The sequence below is a fragment of the Coffea eugenioides genome, chromosome 1, assembly GCF_003713205.1.
Source record: "Coffea eugenioides isolate CCC68of chromosome 1, Ceug_1.0, whole genome shotgun sequence".
Taxonomy (NCBI): domain Eukaryota; kingdom Viridiplantae; phylum Streptophyta; class Magnoliopsida; order Gentianales; family Rubiaceae; genus Coffea; species Coffea eugenioides.
In genome coordinates, this window is record NC_040035.1 from 11,546,278 (window position 1) to 11,573,107 (window position 26,830).

The 26,830-nt window shown below is 34.1% G+C and overlaps 1 protein-coding gene and 1 non-coding gene across 2 annotated transcripts; one reads left to right on the plus strand and one right to left on the minus strand.

Moving 5' to 3' along the window:
* Positions 1-897: 897 nt before the first annotated feature.
* On the minus strand, positions 898-26,572 carry LOC113767809 (beta-glucosidase 12-like). Its single transcript, XM_027312014.1, has 15 exons — positions 26,405-26,572; positions 26,212-26,281; positions 25,877-25,935; positions 25,556-25,631; positions 25,289-25,366; positions 24,948-25,035; positions 24,220-24,475; positions 24,013-24,128; positions 23,441-23,661; positions 23,211-23,345; positions 20,962-21,067; positions 20,192-20,358; positions 17,521-17,547; positions 1,404-1,576; positions 898-1,305 (listed from the first exon to the last, which is right to left on the minus strand). The coding sequence occupies exons 1-15, from the start codon at positions 26,570-26,572 to the stop codon at positions 898-900; spliced, it is 2,148 nt and encodes a 715-aa protein (XP_027167815.1).
* Positions 12,140-12,246, plus strand: LOC113752661. Its single transcript, XR_003464890.1, has one exon. It is a non-coding gene; the product is annotated as a small nucleolar RNA R71 (small nucleolar RNA).
* Positions 26,573-26,830: the final 258 nt, after the last annotated feature.

A 26,830-nucleotide genomic window follows, 5' to 3' on the forward strand; every position in this document is an offset into this window, starting at 1 on the left:
CCAACAACAAATCCAAATATTTCATGCAATCACAGAACAAAAGTAACTACTTAACACATTTCCTCCCCCACACTTAACATACATATTGTCCTCAATGTGTAGGGAAAGAAAGTAAAGAAAATAAGAACAAGTTACCCTCCAGTTTAAATGGCTGAGATCCATTTCAACCATAAGCCACGAGCCATCTACAATCGACAACCAACGATCTACTAAAGCTGCCATAAGTCCCCAAATGGAAACTGATAAGTGCAAGTTAAATATTCTACAAAGAAAAGATGAAAAGAAAACTACTAAAAATAAGCACAATGGAAACAAAAACAAAGAGCATGAAGAGTCCGGCTTGACTTCAATGATCTTCATCTTCATCATCATCATCATTGTGAGGTGGAGGTATGCCCAATTGATATTCAATCCACTCCAAACAAGTGTCCATTCTTCCCAACCGATATTCAATGTCATCCAAACTTCTAAAAAACCTCTGCCAGTTAGATTGATGCTGTAGAGGAGGAGCAGTAGTGGAACGTCCAGTTTCGTCCTGGCCATGACGGGCTTTCTGTCGCCGTTCTCGAGTAGGCTGAGGAATGTGCTCAATAGTAATGCCCATGATTCGAAGTGAAGAAACCGATAACTGGGTTTTAGGGCGAACAAATACCCGAGCCACTCCCTGCAAATTAACTTCCACCCGCTCAAACACCAAAGAGAGGAGGTGGGGAAATGCAAGCTTGAAAGAAGTAGTTCATCATCTCACCGTCGACCTTATGTAACTGATGATGATATTTGGTAATGGGATATGAGCGAAAGAGGATTCTCTATTGTGAAACATATAATCTAAGAAATAAATGTTGCTCTTTCAGATCTCCGTATGGCCAATCTTCTTTGGGATCAGATTATGTGCCATCATATAGATAATGAGGCGATGACAAATGTCGAAGACACTAGCGACCATCTCTCCTTCCTTGAAGATCGGAATGGCTGGTACTCAAGACCAAATCGAGACATGGCGTGTGATGGATCCCATTTCTTATTTGGAGCAACAAACCCTTTCTTCTGATCAACAACTAGACCCGTGCTGTTGCACCCCAAAATGCTTGCGAGAAGACTACGAGTCAAGTAAATTCGACTAATGCGCACCCATGAGTCCACCAACTCTCTCCTATGGCTTGCCTTGTTGATAATATTGGCATAGAACTCGCGCACCAAGTCCGAGTAGTAATAAGTCGGCAACATGAGAATCAGTGCCCAATCAAATTGGTTAAACGCCTCAAAAATCTGATAAACTACCTCAATTTCCAAACTAACATGTTTCTAAAAAATAAATTCTAGGTTAGCATGTGCTTCATGCCACTGTTGATTTTGTAGACATGTAAATCTGGCATTATCAAAAACTATAACCTCGGCGCTACGCGAAGTGCTCCCCCATTGTCGCTAGGTGCAGGTTGAGGCAAAGGTGATAGTTCCTCTTCTTCACTTTCCTCGATTTCCTCACTTACCTCCGTCTCCTCGCTCCCTTCACTATCCTCAGTGCTAGAGGAGGAAGGTTTGCGAACAACAGGTCGCTTTCCCCTTGCCATGGTATCTAAGAAAGAAAAGATCATTAACTGCTTATACTAAATTGGTCACATTACACAGTACACAAGAATTAAGTCTTATAAAATGCCTAAAGAAAATCTTTCCAATTATAGTAACTGTAGGCATTTTATAGGATTATCTTCCAATTGTAGGGATCACAATTGACTCAATGAACCATAATTGCACATCTTAATGTCATAAATAAGCAATGAAAGCCCTAAAATGTACAAAATTATGACATATAAGACTTGACGTTAAATTTTTCAAAAATGTCAAATTTGTCAAAAATTGTCAAAATCACCAATTTATTAAAATTGGTGACAATGAAGATTAATTTAGTGATTTTAGCAATAATTATATTTATAGCAAGCATAATTTAGCAATAATAATCAAAATGTAGCTATAAACTTAGTCAGGCAAAAATTATCCCCATAATTCACAAAATCCATTAAAATTACTCTCTAACAACAATGTACATGGGAAAACATTATCAACCAACCAATTCTTAGTCAAAAACATCAATGAAAATAACTCAATATCATTTTAGGCTAATTTTCTAATTTTATCCTAATATAGCAACTTAAAAATTAAACAACCATATAGACATCAAATTGTAACATTAGAACATGTAATCATGCTTAAATAATCTCAATAAGCATATTAGAGACCATAAACATCCAAAAAAGGTATCAAAAATTCAAAATTAGAAGATATCAGAAAATTCAGGAACTTGAAAAATACCAACTTCTAAAATTCAACGATTTGATGAAGAAACTTATCTCAATCACGTAGAATGATGTTTGGTGATGAAGAATATGTAAAAAAAAAGAAACCCTATCAAAAACACCCCAATTGATTTCCAATTGCAAAATTAAAGAACTAAGAACACTAGCCCTCAGGCTCTTGAAACCCAATTTTTGGATATTTTTCTTGGATTTTAATCGGTTAAAAAGGTTCTATCGAGGTCAAATAATGTTGGGTTGATGATTTCTTACAAGAAAATGGAGTAAAATTGATTATTTGTGAAGATATCTGTGTGGGGGTAAGAATACGCAGGTTAAGAAGAGGAAAAAAAGCAAACAATGCAGGCTACATTTTTGATTTTTAACACCAAGGAGCAATACACGACTTCAGGAAAACGCGACCTTAAGTCGCATTTTGCTTACTCGCTTTTTATGTGTTATACTCATATAAGACAATACGCGAGTTTAGTGAATACGCGACTTCAAGTCGCGTTTTTCTGATACTCACGTATTCTACTTTAAAATCGCAGAATTGAAAATGCAGCTTGGGAAAAGCCACTTTAGATCGTGTATTGATGCCACGTTTTTCAATTTCTGCAATTTTTCTGCAGAAAATGCTAACTTTCCAAAAAATCACATTTTTTGCCCCAATTGCTCAAAATGCATTCTGGATAATTTCTTTGTGAAAATAATTAATATGCGCGTATGTAAAATGATCAAAACATGCATTTACCCCCTTCTAATGAATTAAAAGCAACATTTGCTCAAATAGAATGGTTGAGTTCCTTGATCGAAATTCGTCTTTTTTGTCTCAAATGGTCATCTTTGCTTCCATTTTGAATTCCTACAATATAAAAACAAAAAACTAATTTAAATACATACTTTAAACACAAAATCACATCAAATTAACATATACAATAAAAACATTGGGTTGCCTCCCAATTAGTGCTTTTGTTTATAGTCGTTGGCTCGATTCAAAAACCTCGGCTCCTTAGGTTGAAGAAGAATCACCCAAAGGACATATAAGTCCCTTGGGGATGATTTCACCCGCCATGTAAGATTTTAATCTTTATTCATTGATCTTGAACTGCTCATTTCTTACATTAACCACCTCAACTACTCCATAAGTAAAGACTTGAGTAACTTCAATGGTTCCGATCATCTCGACTTAAGTTTTTCTGAAAACAATCTTTGGCATGAGTTGTGTAGAAGCACTTTATGCCCCATCTCAAATTGTTTAGGGATAATATGCTTATCATGCCAATATTTGACCTTATCTTTATAAATTTTGGCATTCTTATAAGCATGAAGTCGGTGTTCGTCTAATTCGCTCAACTCAAGTAATCTTCTTTCACCTGCAAGATTAAAATCCATATTAATTGCTTTAATAGTCTAATATGTCTTATGTTCAACCTCAACAAGTAAATGGCAAGTTTTTTCATAAACTAATCGATACGATGACATTCCTAAAGGTGTTTTAAATGTCGTCCGATAAGTTCAAAGTGTTTCATCGAGTTTTCTTGTCCAATCTTTTCTCGATTTGTTCACCATTTTCTCCAAGATGGGCTTGATTTCCTGATTTGCTAACTCTGCTTGTTCATTTGCTTAAGGATGGTATGGGAGCGATGTTTTGTGTCTACAACCATATTTAAGCAATAAGGAATCAAGTTGTTTATTATAAAAATATTTCTTTCATCACTTACTATAACTCTCGGGATACCGAATCTACTAAAAATGTTCTTCTTAAAAAACCGAAGTACCACCTTAATATCATTAGTAGGTGAAGCAATTGCTTCTATCCATTTAGAAACATAGTCTACAACTACTAAGATGTACCTATTATTAAAAAATTATGAAATGGTCCCATAAAATCCATACTCTATACATCAAATAACTCAACTTCTATGAAGGTAGTTAAGGGCATTTCATTTTTTTTTTAGAAATATTTGCGGTTCTTTGACAAGGATCACAACTTTTAACATATTCTCTAACATCTCAATACATGGTCGGCCAATAAAATCTCGATTGCCACACCGTAACTATGATTTTTTAAGTACTAAAATGACCACCCTTTTCTAAATTATGACAATGATATAAAATATCACGTACCTCATTCTTGGGAATACATCTACGTATCATACCATTAGCACAATACTTATATAGCAACTGTTCCTCCCAAAAGTAACTTTTGACATCATGCAAGAATTTCTTCTTTTGATGAAAATTTAAACCCTTTAGCATTACTTCACTTACCAAATAATTAGCAAAATCCGCATACCATGGAGAATTGATAATTGTTAGGACAAGTTCATCCAAAAAATTCTCTTTAATTGGAATTTGATCATTTGTAGGGATATATTCTAGCTTCGAAAGATGATATGTCTGTGATGCCCCCACTTCTCCCAAGGGCGAATCCAAGGGTATCCGCGAGACGCCTGCCCAACTCTCGTCAGGACTCGGTACAAATTCAATTCAAACTTAAGAATAACCAATCGATACTACAAGTCGAAGATATGAAGGAAGGTCAATTCCTTAATAATCGTTCAAGTCTTACATCATAAGCTACCAACAATATCTTACATTCCCAAAATATACAGCTTCCAAAAGTTGTCTAAACAAATACATTCAAAATTCTAATCAAAAGGGCCATCAAATCGACATCTCCATAATTCCCTCCATTTCGGCTCCTGTTAAGGAAAACAATACTAATGAGATGAGCTGACGCTCAGTGAGGCCAAGAAAAATCATGCAAGCAGGTAATTCAAGTAGCAATAAAGCTGGTACGAGAGATAAAGCTATAACATTCAAGCAATTCCCGAATATTCACAAAACACATTCAAGAAGGATACGGGAGCTCTTAGGAGCTCATTTTCACTTGCTTTGCCAAAGTTCAATCCAAAAGTCTATAGAACTTTACTTATTCCATTTATGGTTCTGAGTCAAATGAGAGGTACCTCCCACCCGAATCGGTGTGATACATACTATCGCTCAGTGGTCGATTATACATTTATGGTTCTGAGTGGAATGAGAGGTACCTCTCACCCGAATCGGTGTGGTACATACTATCGCTCAGTGGTTGATGAGACATCGCTTCAATCGACTTATACTTTGCTTATAGTTCTGAGTCGAATGAGAGGTACCTCCCACCCAAATCGGTGTGGTACATACTATCGCCCAGTAGTCGATGAGACATCGCTCCAATCGACTTAAAAAGGTTTATGGTTCTGACACGACATGAGAGGTACCTCCCACCCGAATCGGTGTGGTACATGCTATCGTTCAGAGACCCGATTATACGATTATAATTGTAAGGGTTGATGACATTCAGTCCAATCGACAAATACCGTTATAAACCGATGAGCGCACTCCAATCGGCAGTTATACAGTTCAATTATGAATCGAGGAGAATCACTCCAACGACATATACAGCCATAGCATATAATGCAATTCAATTCAGGTAATTCAATTACAATTTATTTTATTGAGAATGCATTCGATAAAGTACACACTCGACTCAGCAGTTATAACCCATCCATTTCATAATGAGCAATTCACATAATTTTCAAATATTCATGTACTTGACACTCACCAAATAATTCAAGTAGCAATGCACAAGCGTTTGTTTTAGACGTCTCCCGTGAGATCCTCTTGAAGGACCTCTTGAGTGCCTGAGCAATTAATAATGAACTATCACTCAACATCACTTAAAACCCCTAATTATCAAGAAAGATTGCACACCTGTACAATCTAAGAAAATTTCACGAGTACGACCTTTACTTACTCGTAAATCTAGACTCAAAAGCAGGGTTTTAAAAGTACAAGAGAGATCTGATTTTCCTCTTTAAAAATCAAGTGCAAAACGTTGGAGTGATATGGAAGGAAAATGGAGAGTTAGAAACCCTCAATTTCCCTTAAGTTCGGAAATTTCAGATTTATCAAGTGGTCTTTGAAAAATTGTATCTCACTCTCAGTAAGTGCAAAATTGGAAAACTTGGTACCGTTGGAAACTATTTCCAAAGTACTAAAAGTTCCTAGAAGACACTTTTCCATGATTCCAAAGGGATGACATTCAAAATGTGGCTCAAAGTGGCTGTTTTGGACCATTAAGACAGTTTTGGGTTGATTTTCGGCAAAGTTTGGAAATTCGGCAAAATTCACACAATGCGAACTAGCCTCTAAAATTTGGAACTCAATTAGAGTTACAATCAAAGTTTAAAACACAATAGGTGGAACAGGAATCGAAGTTTTGAGTATCGAGAGATATCAGTCCAAAGTTGGTCACATTTCGCAAACTGTTCAGTCATTTTCCAGATTTAAAGACTATCTTTGAAATATCATTTGGCCATCGATTTGGCATTAGAAATACACCAAAATTGGTACACTAAATCCTCCATGTGTGAACAACATTTCTACCAAGTTTCAAGCAAAAATTCCCATGGGAAGGTAGTCATTAAAACAACCAAAGTTCAAGAAATATTTCAAGGCTAATCTGCCTTCTCACTTTTCTTTTGCTTGCAAACATTTTGTGCAATGAAATCAATTCTAAATCACTCCATTTTCAAAACCAAGAGTCCATAAACATCCACTAAACAATTTAAAGGTAATGAACATCACAATTTTTGAAATATAACTCCCCAAATCAGATTTGACCATTCGGCCAAGAGAAAAGGAAAAGTTTTCCAGATTTGAAAAGCAGACTTTGGGACATCTGTTGGGCATCGAGAAGGACTTGGAATGGCACCAAATTTGGTAGTATTACCCTACCATAAAAGGGTTATTCCTCTGTCAAATTTCATGCAAAAATTCATACGGAAGGTCAGTTAACAAAGCCACTAAAGTTCCAAGAATTTCCAAGGCAAATCTGCCTCGTACGTAAATTTTCCTTTTCTAAACATTTGGCCAATGAAATCTTCTCAAATACGGTCCATTTGTGTAGACAATATCTAAGAAACATCCAAGATGTGTTTGATAGTTGATTAACACCAAGAATTTCGAAACAACAAGTCCCAAATCAAGATTAGCTAAAAATCAGTCTAGAATTAGGGTTTTCTTTCACGAAGACAGTTCTGAAATTTGGCCACATCTCACTCAATTCAACTCAGAATTGAGTGTGATCAGTGGAGTTGAAAACTAAATTCATAAGGCTACAATTTTTTAGAAGGAATCATTTTAAAATTCTGTCCACAACTAGCTCATATTTGAGTATCAAGTTGCAGTTCAAAACAGGGCTTCTAGTACAGACGCGAAACAAAACGGGCAACTTTACAAGGGTGGTACGGATCACTCAGGTAGAATCAGGGCATGCATTTTATACCATTGAAAAACTAGGAATGTCTAGTTTCTAGTGCCACAAATGAAACTCGATTTTGACGTCGGAACAAAATGTTATGGCTGAAACAAAATTACTGCCAGAGCAATACAGGACAAAATTCCAGTTTTGGTAGAATTTCAAAATCTCAACATTTGCTCATCCAAATCATGTAAATTTTTGAGGAAACTTTATACACAACCTATATTACACATTTACATCAAAAAAGGTCAATTTGACCACAAAAAAATGCACTAAGGGTCATGGCAATGGCAAGGGCAGAACGGGTAAAATTTTCCTCTTCACTTCCTTTGAACTTTCTTCAACAATACAACTCATTTCCACTAGATTAAATACTAATCCAACATAAACAACATCAAATCTCATTAAATCAGTCCATCAAGCCATAGTGGGATTTCATAGAGCCCACACATAAAATTTCCAACAATATAAAGCTACCCATATGAATTTATAAGCTCACAAGTGCAAGATAACTTCCATAAACTAAGATTTTTGAGGTTGATCGTTCATTACCTCTTTAGATGAGCAAGGCAGAAAATTTCGGTCCCTTGGAGCTAAAGAAAAACCATGAGATGAAGCTCTTTTCCTAGCTTGAGGTGATCTCCATATGGTTAGCAAAGTGTATGTAAATTTTGGGGTGATTTGGTGAAGATTTAGTGATGAAATGAAGAAGAAATTGATGAAGAAATTTGGATCTTTTCTCCTTGGATGGCCGGCCAGATTAGAGCAAGAGAGAGAGTGTGTTTGATGAAAAATGAAGCTTCCTTGAGAAGCTAAAATATGTGGCTAAGAATGCCTCAAAAGTCAACTCTCTCCTCGCGTGCACACAAGCGAGTTTTGTGCTCGATTCCTTTCGAGTTTATTTCACTTGTGCACTAAACCTCTAATGCACTTCCATTCATACTATTATTATTCACTCTTAGTGGTCTAAAAATAAGGGTCTAAAGTTTCTCAATTAATCGCGTGCGCTAAAATGCGTACTTCCGATTTGTCCGTGATAAAGTGGAATTTCCAAGAAATTCTTATAATGATAGTATCACTAACTAATAATTGAATACTTAAACATAAAAATACCTATTTCAAGACTAATGTACAAGTCTCCAATTTTTCAAGTTTATTGTATTCTCGAATCGATTATTGTCTCCAAACGCGCATCCACTATTCACTCTAAACGAGCTTTCAGAAATAAATTTTCGAATCAAGGCACTTTTAAAATACTTGTAGGTCATAGTTCCATGTAATTGAGTATAAAGAGGTTGGAATAAAATATTCAGAGAAAACGGGTGAGTAAATAATTAATTAAGCCATTAAAATAAGATTAAAATAAGTAAAAAATTCGGGTCCTCACACTGTCACAAGATTCTCCGATCCCTTTTTATCCTTTATTTTAATATCAAATTCCTGTAATAAGAAAATCCATCGGATTAGACTAGATTTAGCATCTTTTTTATGAAGGAAATATTTAAGAGTCGAATGGTCCGGATAGATAATAACTTTAGATCATACAAAATAGGATCTAAATTTATCTAAAGCAAATATAACTGCCAATAATTCTTTCTCCGTGGTTGCATAATTGAGTTGTGTCTTGTTTAGCAATTTGCTTGCATAATAGATGACATGCATCCTTCCTCCCTTCCTTTGCCCTAAAACCGCTCCAACCACATAATCGCTTGCATCACACATCAATTCAAATGGAAGTGACCAATCCGATGAAGTTATAATTGGTGCAGAAGTCAATTCCTTCTTCAACCTATCAAGGCAATTAAACACTTGTCATCAAATTGAAAAGGGGTATCTTTACATAATAAATTACACAATGGTTTTGCTATTTTAGAAAAATCTTTAATAAAATGTCTATAAAAACTAGTGTGTCCAAGAAAATTTCTTATCCCCTTGACATTGTTTGGAGGTGGTATTCATTTGATAATTTCTATTTTTGCCTTGTCCACCTCAATTCCCTTAAAAAAAAATCTTGTACCCTAAGACGATTCTTTCATGAACCATAAAATGGTATTTCTCCCAATTTAGCACAAGATTAGTATCCTCACACCGCTGCAAAATCAAATCTAAATTATGGAGACAACGGTCAAAAGATGAACCAAATACTGAAAATTCATCCATAAAGATCTCCATAATTTTCTCAATATAATCATAAAATATGACCAAATTTATAGTAAATGTGATATTCTCTTGACCCTCTGGAGCTATAGCTATTTGGTTATAATTTGAAAAGCCATCAAGAAAATAGTAAAATTCAGAGCCGGCTATTTACTCTAATAGTTGATCAAGAAAGGGTAATTGAAAGTGATTTTTTGTAGTAACTGCATTTAATTTCCGATAATCAATGCACATTCTCCACCTAACCACAAGACGAGATGAAATTATTTCATCATTTTTGCCGATTATTATTGTGATTTCACCCTTTTTAGGAACAACATGAATTGGGCTAATCCAAATACTATCAAAGATAGGAAAGATTATACCTGCATCGAGCCACTTGAGAGTTTCATTTCTTATCACCTCTTTCATATTTGGATTGAACGTCCTTTGTATTTCCACCACCGGTTTGCAATTGTCTTCTAATAGAATGCTATGCATATATATAGAAGGACTTATACCCTTAATATCCAAGATTGTCCACCCAATTGCCTTTTTATACTTTCTTAGAACTCTTAGCAACTTTGTACAATGTTCTTCATCTAGGTGAGCACTTACGATTACCGGTAGTGTGCTATTTTCTTCAAGAAACTCATACCTTAGATGATTTGGAAGCTGCTTGAGTTCTAATTTTGGAGGTTCAATTTTCGAAGGTGGTGGGAGCCCTTTTCCTTGACCAAGATTTTTATAAACATTACCTCTTTTATAAGGTGTTTGAAAATCCAAATACTTGGTCAATTCTTCAATTTCTTTACAATCTCCCTCTTGTATTGCTATACTTATTAAACAAAACTCAAGAGGGTCGAAGTCAAAGTTGACTCGACTCAACTCTTGGGTTAGCTTATCAATAGTGCCTATGGAACAAGCATGATCAGTAAAAAAAAATACTTTTTCATTTCATTCAAATTAAATTTCACATCTTTTCAATTACTTGAAACTTAAGTTTGCCTTTTTTGAAATCAATAATAGTACCTGCAGTTGTTAAAAATGGTCTATCAAGAATAATTAGCATAGACATATCTTCTTCCATATTTAATATCACAAAATCCACAGAAATGATAAATTTTTTATCTTTAATCAATACATTCTCTAACACTCCCAATAGATATCTAGTAGACCTATCGACTAACTGCAAGGTCATATTAGTGCATTTTAACTCATACAAATTTAATTGTCTAACCACCGTTAAAGGAAGTAATGATACACTAGCACCAAGGTCACATCATGCCTTAGAAAATTCAATGTTACCAATAGTGCATGATATAAAAAAACTTCCCGAATCATTCAATTTTGGCGACAGCTTGTTTTGTATGATGGCACTGCATTCCTCCGTCAATGTTATTGTTTCACAATTATTTAAAAATTCTAATAAACTTTAAAATCTTAATCAAGCTTATTTGGCTTGAGTTTTTTAGGAGATGGAACGCCGGAGGTATTAGAATGGTAGTGGAGGATGAAGGTTGATCTTCTTTTAGTTTATCTTTACTACATTCCCCCACACTTACCTCTTGGTCCACTCTCTTATCTTCTTGTTTTTCACTCTCACTTTTGCTCCTACTTTCAACCATCGGAGGATCCTCTAGTTGTTTACCACTATGAAAATTAATGACTTTAAATGCTCCCTCGGATTCACCTTCATTTTACTAGGCAATTCTCCTTGATTTCTATTATTGATCGAATTGGCAATTTGACCAATTTGGACCTCTACATTTCTATACATCCTGATCAATGCTCCAATCTCCCCTCTATTAGCTCAATCTCTCCAAAGTGCCCTTGGCAAGTTTTTTCACCGCAATCTCTCAACTTGGTTTAGTATCCGCTTGTGTTTGCCTTGGATGGAATCCCAGCAGGTTAGTCGACCGTTGAGGGTTGTTTTGATCTTTCTATCCAAAATTTGGATGATTTCTCCACCTCGGATTGTATGTGTTCGAGTAGGGGTTATTTTGAGCATTTCTATTGAAATTGTTAACAAATTGAACCTGCCCAAAATCAACACACTCATTAATATCATGGTCACCTCTACATGTAGAACAACAATCCACATGTACATTAGATGAAGAACTCAGACCAACACCGGCTTGTCTATTTAACAATTTAATCACATTGTTCATTTGGGCACTTAGCATGTTAAAAGTGTCCATTTCGATCATACTTGCTTGGCGCCTAGAATTACCTCGTTCATTAGCCTATTGATAGTTGTTTGTCGCCATATCCTCTATCAAGTTTTGAGTTTCTTGGGGTGATTTATCCATTAAATCTCCACCTGCAGCTGCATCAATAGTAGGTTTAATAGAGAAAGATAAACCATTATAGAAAAGTTTGTATAATGAGCCAATCGGAAAGTCTATGGTGTGGACATTTCTGAAGCAAATCTCTAAATTTTTTTCGCGTTTCATATAATGATTCATCCTCTTATTGGTTAAAACTAGTTATATCCATTCTAAAATTAGCCATTTCATCCGGTAGAAAATATTTATTCAAGAATGCCCTAGATGAATCATCCCAAGTAGTGAAAGTATTAGAAGCATGAGAGTGTAGCCAAACTTTGGCTTTATCTCTTAAGGAAAATGGGAACAACCTTAGCCTTATAACATCTTCACTAACTCCATTTATTTTAATAGTATTACATATCTCCAAAAATATGGTTAAATGTGTATTTGGATCCTCTACGGCATTACCTCCAAATTGAGATTGTTGAACCATTTGAATGAGTAATGGTTTAATCTCAAAATTGTTAGTGTTTACCGTCAGCCGTACTATGCTCGTTTGTGATCCTTGTATCCCTAGTAGAGCAAAATCTCTAAGAGCTCGCTTATTTGCTTCGTTTTTCTCCATTTCTTGTTCAAAAGACAACTCTATAGCAATTCCCTCTATGTGTTGAATTTCTTCTTCTTGTTGTTGTGGTGTGCACTTTCTTTATCTACGTAGTGTTCTTTCAATTTTCAGATCAAAAGTATGACTACCCATAAAACTCGATGCATGCACTACAAATAAAAAGAGAATTACAAAATTGGTAGTTTTACACTAAATAGCAATCAAAAAATCTATAAAAATGAAACACTAAAATTTTAACTATAATTAAAAGAAAATATCTAAATTAATAAAGTTTGTTTGGTCCTAATATTGCTGCTCCCCGACAACAGCACCAAACACTTGACAGGTTCTAGATATGAGTACAAGTATAATTCTAAAATATACCCTAGAAGTATACAGGTCAAATAATAGTTTAGAACATATATCAGGTCGATCCCATGAGGAACAACTTATACAAGTACTAAGACCTTACTTACATTATTATTTAGACCAACTATCAATAAAAGTAAGAGAAATGACAATTACTTACAACTTAAGTTACCTAACTAATTAGCTTGCAAGACACAATGGAGAAATTTCACTAAATACTTGATTCTAGAGATGTAGAGTCCACTTATAGCATAAAAGATACAAGTGAATAGATTTATCTCTTGTTACTACTTTTGTTCAACTAGAGATTCATTTCCAATGTTACTAAAATTCACTCTCATAATGAAATGGCCTAGACTAGACTAGTTTTTCCTATTTTCATAGTGAATAACTAGATCTACTCGTGTGTTCTTCATGAAATGCAAAGTTAATCCACATAAGTATATCTCTATTCTTATGAGCCCACTACTTAAGCTCCATTTATGTTGTTCCATCATTATTACAAACTTTCATTACTTAATAACAATTAAAGACTTGCTATTGGTGATCAAGCAACAATAAGTAATAAGCATGCATAAATGAGCAAGTTAATACATGTAACAAGTGTAAATCATATTCAACTCATATCAAGTAGCCACAAGTTTCATCTACTCCTTAGATTTAGAAATTTAGCTACTCATTTGATATATAACTAGAAAGAATATAATTTCATTGCATTAACACATATTGAATCACAAGTAAAAAGATAGATAAGAAAGCTTAGTCACGATAATGAACAAGCTCCCAATGATCTTCTATTTCTTCAACAAAAATGAGTTGTATAATGAAATCTCCAATTGTTTTCACAATTTTCTTGTTAGGAAGAACAAGAAAAGACTAAAACTAAACTCTAAACGCTAAAATTTGATAAGAACTCTTTCTAATGACTAACTCCTCTCTTGTCTAATGATTCTTACATATATAATGTTAAGAGAGTCAAAAAATGTCCAATGACAAGACATAAAGCTTCCATTCCACTCCCCTAGGGTTTCTTGAACATGTGCAGTCGAAATTCTGAGCTGGAATTGAGTTGGAAAGTAATATGAAAATAGAGCAAGTTGCAGAATAAGTTGCAGAAAATTTGTGCACAATATGCGACTTTCACCCGTGTTTTCTAAGGTCGCATATTGTCTTCAAATACGTTTTCTTGCTTCTTTTCTACTCCAATTCAATTCTAAGACTCAAAACAAGATGTCTTCCGTTGAGTTCATGCATTGCTCCAAGAATGATTGCCTTGAACAACCAACTTTCTTTCCAAATTATCGTTAAATCAAGCTCTAATAGATTTGAAGTGTGTACTACTTGATCCAACATTTAATAACTCTTCTCAATTCCTGTAAATATAACCAATATTTGCACATTAGGTTGCCCAAATGAAATTCACAAAATTTTAGAAACTTAGGGAGCAATTACAACTTAAATCATCATAAGTTGTATAAAAAAATAAGCACAAAATACTACTTAATAATACTAATAATAAACACTTATCACTCGCGTCAGGACTCACTCATATGAGAGATAACATTTATATAGACCAAACTATTAATAAACCATTCACTCTCAAGTACGTATTCCATCAAAACAAAAGCTGTCTTAAACTATTTAATAAGTACATCCCTCAAAAGAAAGTGTGCAAAGCTTTAACATTAATTACAAAATTCATTTAAGCACAAATTCAAAACTTATACTACCGGCCTCTTCTCTTCCCCCCCCCCCCCCCCCCCCGGCGTCCTCCACTCCTGTAAGGAAAACAACTAAAGGGGTTGAGCTAATACCCAGTGAGGTTCCAAGTACATCCAGTAGTCCAATAGAATCACATAGCTCATAACCCAACAAAACAACACATTACAACAATTAATATTCTAAAACAAGTAACACAGTTAATATGAAAGGATACGGTACTGATACGGACTCTAGAGGTGGCTCTCGTCCATTTTCAGACGTAGCACTTAGCTCCATTTAGTAATTCAATGTCATTTCCCATGTTAAACAGTAACCAACATTCTCCTTTCTTCCAATGTTCGATGATCACTTTAGTGGGTTATACTCGAGTATACCAATAAACAATACCCAAGAACTATCGACCTACTCGACTGAACTCATTGTTGGCTCGAATAGGCCAACCATCGATAGGGTTTGGGCCCAAAACAGTCATGCATAGTTAATAGTAGCAGTTAAACAATTAATAGCTTCCAAGAGCAGTTAGGTCGAGTGCAATAGAATACACACTCGCTTTTCAACCAAATTTTCACTCTAAACTATTCAAACGTCAATAATCCAAGAAGTATCAGTCAACTAGGCACTTAACATTTATCACTCATCAATTATTCAATCACTACAAACAAATGTAGAACACTCACTCAAAGTAGTTACAGTTCACTCCTCGGTGCTCAGTCCGTCCTCCAGTTCACCCTCGGCCTCCGGGATATTTGTAAATTTATTAGATTATTTGTTAAATTTCGTAAAGTGATGATTAAGTGTAATACTTGATGATATTAAGGGTCTAAGTGATTATTCTAGCTTTTTAGGCTTACTTGATTCTTTTAACTAAACTCAACTTAATATGATACAATTGGCTAAAAGTGTATATATACCTATATGTATGATCCAAGATGTTTAAATGTATGCATAGAGTTTTGAGGTAATCTTAATACTTATCTTGTTCTAGTAACCTTATATTTCCAAAGTTTAGGTAACTTAACCCACTTAAATCTTAAAATTCTATGTTTCATCGAAATATAGTAAGTTAAGGTGATTAAGTGGTAGCTACAACTTACACTTTCTTATAAAAGTTGGAATCTAGGTCTTAAGGGTCATTTTAGAAATCAAAATTCAAAGTTGATAAATTTCCTAGAGATTGGCAGCTTAGTATTCCTATGAACTTTCTTTATTTCATCCTATATTTGGATGAATTTTTCACAGTAAAACTGTTATAAGATAGTTTGAAGAGGTTTTGGTCAATTTTGGTTCAAGTTCCATTTTAGAATTCAAAGTTAAAATCTAAACACTTGTTTTAGAATGGTTCGAAACAGTTTTGCAACAATGGGTAGTCAAGTTTCTTCCTTTAATTTGCTATATTCTTGGTTAAACTTCCTCAAATTCAAGGTACATTTCACTATCATTCTGTTATAGATTATTTTTTGTTAAGACTTAACTAAAATTTCCAGAAAAACTCAGTAATTCAACCGAAATCATCCAGTCAACTCAAATCTGTCAAAACAGTTTCGCATGCTAGACCGGCTCCCATTTCTTTCTCTAAGATTCAGTTATTTCCTCCTAAATCAGGACAACCACAATATACAGAGTAAAACAAAGGATTAGGTTGTTTTTTTATCAATATATGCATAAATTTCAGGTTGCAAGATGAAATCTAACCTTGAGAAAACACAACAGCATTCTCGGGTTCAAAGTTGGGATTTCCAGCCATATGTCTTCACCAAATTTTCATTCAATGTATCAAACATCAACCAAATTCGACATGCATTCACTTATATACTAAAATGAGGTCATGAAATTTTGAAATTCAACAAAACTCTCCAATAAATTTCAGTTTTTAAAACCAAAAGTTCAGCTAGCTTAACTGGACAAACTATCAAACTATCTCACAGCCTTGCAGTCTTTGTATGATCATTTCAGCCCCTGCAAATCCAATTTTTACCAAGAAACTTGCATGCAACCACAAATACAGCATATACAGAGCACATAACATGATTTTCCAGCCAATTTCCTCCAAAATACCCATTCAAAACTAGAAGATTCATCATCGGCTAAGCTAGAAATTTTCCAGCAGCCATGCAGTCCTCCAAACAAGAATTCCAGCCACAAAAGTCAAGATTTTCACCATAAAAACTCACATGCTTGCTAAGATTGAAGTGTTAGAAGGTATATGGAGTCAAGATATGTCAATTTACAACCAAAGTTTTAGATATAAAGTTAGAAAAATCCCAACTTCTCTCCCACGAGTTCCAACAGAAAATTCTAGCAAGTTTCTTCAAGCTTTCATCCAAAGTCACCAACTTTCCACTAGATTTAATGGTAAAACATTCTATATATCATATAAAGAAATAGATAAGACATATATCATGAACTCCTAGTAAAATTCCTCCAAAATTTAGAATGAAAAGCTGTGAAACTAAGCTCTCTTTTCCCCTCTGCCAAAGCTGGAAATTTCTAGCAAGAAATCAGTCTTCAAGTAAGGTTTTCTCTAGCAAAACTCCTCTTTTCTTCACTCAAATTCAACATGCAACAAGTACCTAGGTATATGGAGAGAATGGAGGGTGTGGTTAGCAAATTTTAACTCTTTTCCCCTGCCAATAAAAGCTGGAAATGCAGAATCAGCTTCACCCCCTTCCCTCTCAGTTTTCAAGCAGCAAGTTGTCCAGAAATTTCCAGCTTTTGGATGAAATTTCTCCAACTAAACCTCTTTTCTTGGTTCTAATTCAATCTAAGACACAACTAACTAAAAGTAAAAGGAAAAAGACGAAGAACTTAGTAAATTACCTCTTATTTCTTCATGGTTTTGGGCTGGAAAATTTTCTGGTCTCTCTCTCTTGATTCCCTTAGCTAAATGAGTTGAAGTTGTTTCTTGTTTCTTGGCTGGTGTTCTACAGTTGAAGAAGGATGGAAGCTTCACGTTTTCTCTTGGTCTCTCAACTCTCTCTTTCTCTCTCAGTTTTAGAAGTGATCGAGACAAGAATGAACTAAAATTGGTGTTTGGGAGGTTTTGTCTTGACATATCTTGCATGGTAGTTTAGGTATATTCACATAGCAATTTGGTCATTTGGCAATAATTTTAACACTTGGCAAGAATCTTGACATTTGTCAAATGCATGTATTTTGTGTCAAGACATTATTCAACTATGGCCAAATAATTTTTAGTGGTCACACTATTGCCCCATTAATTTGTTCGAATTAGTATTATATCCCTAGGATTTAATCGTGCAGTGGATTAAAACACACTTGAACACATAAGTTACACAAAAGCAATTAAACACGTAATTAAATCGATAGATAAGTAACATAACACGTTCGAATTTTTAAGTAACATGTGAAGAGTATTTATATAAATTTTGGATTCTCACATTACAAACTCCTATTATTCACCTCTCAAGTGGTAAAACAATTAAACACTTAAATTCGTTAATAATAAGTTATATATATATAATTAAAATAAAAGTATGAAATTTACACAAAATTTTCGAGTCCTCACATATTTAGCACTTTTGTTGTTTCAATCATGATTAACTTATCATTAATTACGAATATCTAAAGGTGTTGTATCATCAATGAAAGTTGTGATTTAACACTAGTTTATGGAAGTGTTGAATCGAGGGAGTATTCTCATGAAAGTAGGGAAACAACTTTGTGGATTTAACCATGTAATTTCAAAGAATTGAATGAATCTATAGCTAGTTTTTTCACCACTAAATATAGGTGAGGGATAGTTATAGGTATAGTTGGGGCACTAGTGAAAGTGAGTATCACGTACATTAGGAAATTAGTCATGACTTAGCCAAGATAATAAACTCAATGAACCAGTAATATTCACTTACAAGAGTATTTAGGAATTCATTGACTCTAGGAATCTCTTTGTTTTTTAGTAGTATAGATTTATGTACTCTACTTGTGATAGTCTAAATAATAAAGAAGTTCGAATACTATCGGTAGTTGACAATCTTTCCATTGAGATCGACACCTAATATCCGTTATACTCGACAAATAATCTGTACACTTGTAGAAAATGGGTTATTTACCTTTTTAAAATTTGGTGTGAAGTAAAAATCTCATCACTAATTGTTAGAGATGGCAATTTGTCCTAAATCTCAATGAGTCATCTATGCCCAAAGGGACTTTGGGTAGGATGGGTATTCTAATTTTAAAATTGGGTTTTAAATAGTACTAATCTCATTTGTACCCATCAATTGATGGGAAGTTTTGGGAAATACTTGGGTACCATTGGGGCCCAAAGATCTCACCAAAAATTTACCCTATCAATTGTTATATATCTTTTAATGATTCAAGTGAACCATTTTTATTCTTTCAGATAGGTCCTTCAGTTTTTTCCTTGTAATTATGATTAAAATCCCCGTCTAGTTTCTTGAACTCTTTTGTTCCTTAGAAATCAGTTTTTTTAATTTTTTTTCTCTTTTTTCGTAAAAATTCTATCGCCAGTCCCAATTCAGAATGCTTTTTGAAAAATGTCGAAAGAAACATTTTATTTTAAGACAGGAACTCAATGGTTACACAGTCAGGCCGAAAAAGGCCTAAACAAGGCTGGTGGAGGCTCTTTTATGCTTGTAAATGGTTTTAAACTCCTTTTCTAGTAGAATACTAATCAAAATGAATGTTGGGAGTAATATGAAAGTAATTAATATATCATCATATTAGAAATGCTTTTGTCAAGTCTTGGTAGTTTTGTGATGGCTCGTAGTTCCAAACGCCATTTATTTGTATTAGTACTTTTAAGTTTTTATAGGACTGTTTTTTTCCTCAACTAACATTTAACAACATTGGAAATCAAAGATTAAAATATATATATATGCATAAAAAATAAATAAAAGAAAATTTGAGGGAAAAAAGAATTCAAGAAAATATAAATTCACAATAAGATGAGAAGAAATATAATAAATAAAAATATTAAAGTTATATAAAAAAAATAAAAAAGAATTAAAGGAAAAAATACAGCAAATAGATTTGGATATTGGGGAGATCAATTTAAACCTATACCAAAGTGATCCCGCCAAAATTAGTTCCAAAATACATATGGGTAAGATTGGTCCTAAACCTATATTACTCGGTCGCATCTCAAATCCAAGTAGATCCCGCCCATACCCCCATTTTGCCACCTCTACTTATAATCTTTCACCAAAAATTGTTATTACAAAAGTTGGCACATAACAATCGCGTGTATAATCCCCATTTTCTGTTTCTTCTGTAAAGGAAATAGGGAGGATAACTATCAATCATGCAACAAAAGACGATCAATAAATTCCAAATGCTAGTATCTTCCAAATTCAAACAATCAACTTAGAGACCGTAAACATAAAATTTCCTTCTTGATCTTCATTAAAACAAAAATTATTCCTTCTCTCGGAACAAGTAAGAGATGAAACATTATTACAGTACAAGAATTACATAGATCATATCGAATATTATGCCAAATCAAATTATTATTTTTGGAGGAACCTTTTGAACCACTTTGCGGAGAGCTTTGGAGTTCTTTTCAACCCATTTTCAAAATCCACATAGTTGAGTCCAAAACGAACCGTAAAACCAAAACCCCATTCAAAATTATCCAATATTGACCATCCATAAAATCCTTTCACTTGGACTCCAGCACTGTAAAGAATAGAGCATCCACATGATGATGTTAAAATTGATTGAATATCGACTGACTCATGAGTGTGCATTCATAAATGAAGAGTTTACTTTCAAGAAAAGGGTTAATAAGAGAGGTTGTGAAAATGGCTTTCATGAAAATATATATATATATATATATATATATATATATATATATATATACTGCCCTCGTGGATCCAATCCGGCTTGACTCCGAATTTGGCATGGCTCAAAGGTACTACCAGACATTTGGAGTAATACCAAAAAAGGGAAAAAAAAACGAATACTATTTTTTATTGAAAGGAAAAACTGCACAATTCAGCTCTAGCTGTTCTTAGATTATTTGGTTGATTCTTTCATTGAATGTACTAGTAAATGTACACAAAAAACGTGAATTTTGTACAAAAACCAAATATGCTTTACAACAATTAACTTAAATTGGGCATTCTTTATAAATTATCGTCCAAACGGTCCTTTGCAGATAATATTTTTCCCAAACCTTTATTTTTATCTACTTTCCGTAGAAAATAGTGCTCTTCCTTTGGGTCAATATCAAATTGGGAAGAATTTCTCAGGCATTTCAGTTTGAAATGTATACTTTACCGGATTGCCTTGTGTAGGAAAGAAAGATGGCCATGGTAGTATTTGATCCTGAAATTGTCATTGATTGCCTCCGATGGCATTGTAGAATTGTTTCTCTGATCAATACCTAAGAACAAGATTAGTAGTGGATGCATACAACATTAGTGCTCATACATGCTTGAAGTTAGTACACTTAATTGTTTTATTTCACCAATCAAAAAGTTTCAGAAATGGTTGTAGGATGCCGACCCAAATTACAGTTGCCTTCAGTTCAATGAAGACAACATGTTTAAGACGATCAACTTTCTGAAAAAGTTTAGTGATTTCTGGCTCTATTTGCCCAAATATATGTCAATAAGATGTACAGTAGAAAATAGTTCAGATGAGAGACTACAAATAGTTAAAAGGGCAAATTACACTTTACCCCCCTAGGATTTAGTATTTTTTTACATAACCCTTCTATAATTTCAAAAACTATACATAACCCTCTCATGGTTTGGATTAAAATGTCAAAGTGATGGAAATGATCATTCGTAATGGAGTCACTTAAACTGTCAAAAATACTCTTATGTAAAGTTGAAAATTATTAATTAACCAAAGAGGGTTATATGTATATTTTGAAAATCATAAAGGAGTTATATGATAAAGTATTAAACCATAAGACAGTTATATGGTAAAACCTAAAATCATACAGGGTTAGTATGCCATGTATTTATACAGATAATTTCGACATTTTTAAAAGTTCCGTTACGAATGATCATTTCCATCACTTTGACATTTTAATCCAAATCATAAAAGAGTTATGTATGACTTTTGAAACCATAGGAAATTATGTAAAAATCGCTAAATTACATGGGATAAAGTGTAGTTTGCCCTAGTTAAAATTCTTTAGCAGGGCCCAGATCCAAGTGAACCTTCAGCAAATAACTTCAGCACAAATTCCTATGGGCTTGTTTGGGGCTTTTAATTGGAGAACATAAAATCCAGATCAAACGACACTTAAGATTCAATGTCTTGTCAAATCAGATTGTGATTATAGCTATTTAATTTAGGGATAATTTCAGAATCCTCCCCCATGGTTTCTAACATTCCATTTAGCACCCTTCTAATTTTAAAAATAACACTTATCTCCCTTCATAACTCAAAAAGACTATAACAGCCTTCCTAAAAGAATGATATTCCTCCTAAGTAAAAATATAGGCCAATTTTTTAAGTGGAAAAAAATTAAAAATATACTAAAAAAAATTAAAAATGGCTATGACAACACTGACATGTATTTCTCTTCACTAAATAGCCTTATCATCAGCACTGACATTTATTTTCAACAATTTTGACTCATCTATTTCGTCCATTCAAGTTTTTCATTCTTCTCCAAAATACCAATTTTCATATACCACACATTTTGGTGTTATCACGCCCTTAATACACCCATCTTTCATTTTTCTCATTCATTCATTCTCATTCTTTCCTTCTACCAAAGTTTAATAAACAATTATAAAACAATTGTACAATGTTAAATTGGGTTAAAGGAATATGAAGTGATTTAAACCTTAGGCAAAGCAAGATGTTTGAGACTAGGAGGGAAAAAATGATTATATTTATTGAATGGTGTAATTTAAAATAAACTCCTTAAGAAAATTTTGGGACATTAGTATGATTTTTTGTGTACACATCATCCAAATGAAACTCAAAGCTACTATTCAGGGGAGGTATGTGTAACTTTTAAAATATGGAGGGAGCTAGTTGTAGTTTTCATAAATCTCAGGGAAGGTTTGTGAAAGTATCTCTTTAATTTAAGCTCAACAGGTCAATAACCTTTTATTCCTTTGTAGCTTATGACACACACACACACACACTCTCACATATAAACAACTAGAAACCTATAAATATATATATAATAAAAAAAGGTAAGGACGCTCAATTTTCTAGCCGAAGTCATGTCTAATGATTACAAGAGAATTTTACTTTAGCTAAGTTTTGAGTTTATATGTTCAAGCTTGAGCTTAAAAGCTAAACTGTACTTAACAGACCTAGGGTTTGCCTAAAAAAAAAAAAGAAAAAGAAAAACAGACCTACGGGTTGGATTCAAGACAGTTCTACTCACAAGAGCACCCAATGTTCAACAAAATATGATAGAGGCTATAATAAATATCAAACCCAAAACTCCAAAAAAGTTGAAAATTAGTTGACGAACCTATGACTACTATAACTATTGTTGATAAGAAATTATGGTGTAGAAATGGTTGGCACATATTCTGTAAGTGGATTACCATTTTCTGTAATGTAAATAATGGGATTCTGATACTTTCTCTTTACGTATAGCAGCATCTTCCAAAGTCCTCTGGGATAATAAACAACCCTGCCTGATCCAATTTGTTCACCAGGCAGCTTGCCATTGCGTTCCACTACAATGATTAAAAAAAGTTTCGGATGCATTTGGTCAATACTATACTTTTTTTGTTCCTTCAAGAAAGCAGTTCAAAATGAGAATAGAATATACCTGAGGTATTAGTTTTAGAATCTGTTGTATAACTTTTGTTTTTGATGTGAATGGGGAAACTAGCATCGACAACATATAGAGAACTATAGTAGTTTAAGCCAATGAAATCATAAGATCCTTTCACGAGCTCAGACTGTTCCTTTGTGAATTTTGGAAGACGATCACCAACCAGAGTTCTCATTGAAGAAGGATAATCCCCAAAAACCAAAGGGTCCATAAACCTGTAGAGCCAATAGGTAGATTTTTTTTTTTTTTCAAATAGAAGGAAAATACGAAGCATAAATCTAGATGGGCATGAATCAAAACCTTGCTCATGAACTTAGATGCTTGATTCCAGGATTATAGTAACAGATTCGCAGTTAATAAGGGGAGATTACTACTGACTATTTTATCGATGATTTTGCCAACTAAAATATTATGTCCTCTAGCTGAAACACAATGAGGTTTTGATACAAGCCCAGTCTACGTGGAACGAGACATGTTGCACATAGAACAAATTTTTATCTGAATTTTCCAAACATAATCAAGGTCCCATATTTTTCCTAGTCAATACAAGAAGATCGAACACCTACCATCCAAATGAAAAATCGAGGCCTCGAACAGTAGCACGATGATCATCAAGCGAATGGGAGTATGGAACCAACCATATAACAGCATGCGTGATCCCGATTTTTCCCTTTTGATATCCCTAAGTCCATTCAAATTGTAGGAGTTACGATGGAAACTGAACAATCTCGTAATTATTTATTTTTGGTACGAAGAAATGGTAAACATGCAACCTGAAACTTGGTCTGGTACAACTTTACGGCATATGCATGAGCTAGAAGCTGATGATGTGAAACAATATATGGTTCAGTGCTTGAGTCTCCACTTGTACAATTGCTGTTCCTCCAAGAAGAGCAGCGACCTGGTGCACTCTGCCCATAATCATAACCATATATACTGTACATGGATGGCTCATTGAAGGTAATCCAATGTTTTACTCGATCGCCAAATCTCTCGAAGCAAAGATTCGCGAAGTCATGAAAATCGTTCCTACGAGTACGCAAGATAACATGTGCATCAATGATGGCGAATTCTTTGGCGACAAACTAACTTTTTTTTTTCTTTCTTTCTTTTTAAGTAAAAGTTATAGTAGGTTGACTGTTAAAATCACAAATTCATGTTATTTTCTTGTTCCAGGGTACAAACTTTCACAGGCTAAGACAGAGGTGTTAGCAGAAAATTTCATGAAATAATAATCTGTCACCGTAGGATTGGGCACTGCTAGTAATTCAAATCTTAGATATATTTGTCATCCAAATGAATTTGACAAACGGTTTTTTTTTTTTGGGATACGACAAAAAGTTTGCTAGTTCGAGTATATAGGTAGACTTTGAAAGACAGCATGATAAGCACTTACTGTTTGAAATTGTGGAATTGATTTGGGGAAGTCCCAAAATGTTAAAGACGGTTAAACAAATGAGACATATAGATAATAGTAGTTGATTATTTAAATTATACTTACACAATTCGAGGATTTAAAAAACCGCCATACTCATCCTCTAAGGCTTGAGGAAGATCCCAATGGAAAAGAGTCACAGTCGGCAATATATCTGCGGGCATGTTGTAAAATTTTGATATTCAATTCAATTCAATTAATTAACAAATATGTTCTGCTAATGAGTGTTAGTGGGAACTAGTTAAGAGTGTTTATTTTTTTGTTTCAGTATAATTAAATTGAGAAAATATCTAAATGCAAGAGTACAATAAATGTGAATATGTGCATTCAAATGATAAATCAGTGGAGAGAAAAAAATTCTTCACAAATTTATCTTCAATATATATTTTTAAAACAAGGAAACTTGCCGTTAATAAGAAGGTAATCTATGAGATTGTTGTAATATTGAATTCCTTTCTCATTTACACCCCCACTTAATTTTCCACCTGCACAATGAAGAAAAATTGGATAACAAAAATTAGGCTGTTAACTTGTTTACAAGTCTCTGCAACTCTTCTTTTCCATATCTGGAATTCTTTTTGGTGCATTGATTTAACGGAAAAATAATTTTTAGGCACCCCTAAAGATAAATTTTGGTCAGTAGAGATTAGAGAAGATTGGAAGTGACATCTTACGTGGCAAGACTCTTGGCCAAGAAATTGAGAACCGATAAGTGTCCATGTTCATTTCCTTCAAGAGTCTAACATCTTCCTGTAACATTAAACATAATCTGATCAAATTGTTAATGTCTTGGTGGATTTGAGTGTGTGTACGCACATATGTGTGTATATATATATGTGTGTGTGTATGTATATATATGTATGTATATATGTATGTATGTATGTGTGTGTGTGTTTTATTTTTTGTTTTGGCGAGGGATAGTTTTCGAATTGCCTTTGAGGAAATACAGACTAATGAAAGATTAAAGCAATTGTTGTTTAAGCAATTCCAATTACCTTATAAAGATGGTAAGAGTCCGTGGCCACATCTCCATTACTATGGTCCTGTATCTTCTCTGTTGTTCTAGAAAAGAATGCGTTAATAACTGTAGAACTTCAAATTTTATGCCATTGCAAATTGCGGAAATGAATGAAAATGCCGAAGTAATCATTCTTGTCAAATAAAATAAAAAAGAAAAAATCCACATGCCTAAATGTGTATATTCCTCTCCATTTTTCAGAAAAGACTGACCATTTCTGGATACATCAAAACTCTTATTTCATTTTGAGACAAATTGAGTTGAATGATTACTGTAAACTTTTTGACACCCAAAAAAAAGATTAATATAAACCTGGATATTTATGTGTGAAGGCATCCCATATACTCGGTCCTTTGCCATCAACATTCCATGCACCTTCAATCTGTTGGAGAAGATAATTCGGTAAAGGGGAAAAAAAATACCAAACTAAAGATGAAGAATGGTCCAGTCACAAAAAATGAATACTTCAGTAACAAAGCAAAAGAATTAGGCGTGTATTATGCACCTGATAAGCAGAAGACGAGGCCCCAAATAAGAACCCTGTAGGAAAACTACTCCTATTGAACTGATGTATCCGATATGTTGGAAAAAAAGGTTCAGCATTGCGATCGATGGCATGCACCTCTGCAAGAAACAGGAGGCATAGGAGAATAAGCCATATCAGAAATTCCATGATCAACAGCGAATCTACCTTTGCATTGCTTGATCATGAGTTTATACACACAGCATATGAAGCTGGCATTGTCTGATCCCTATGGTTTTTGTGCCGGATTTTCGGCAAATTCTTGTAGACAGCCACATGGAGCAGCATTAAGGGAATTGGTGATGACTTGGAAGAAGTCAAATTCTGTCACTTTTAGTTGTTCTAATATTATAAATTCCGTGCAAGGCCGGATGGCCTGGAAGAAGTCAAGAGGGGCCAATCTAGATT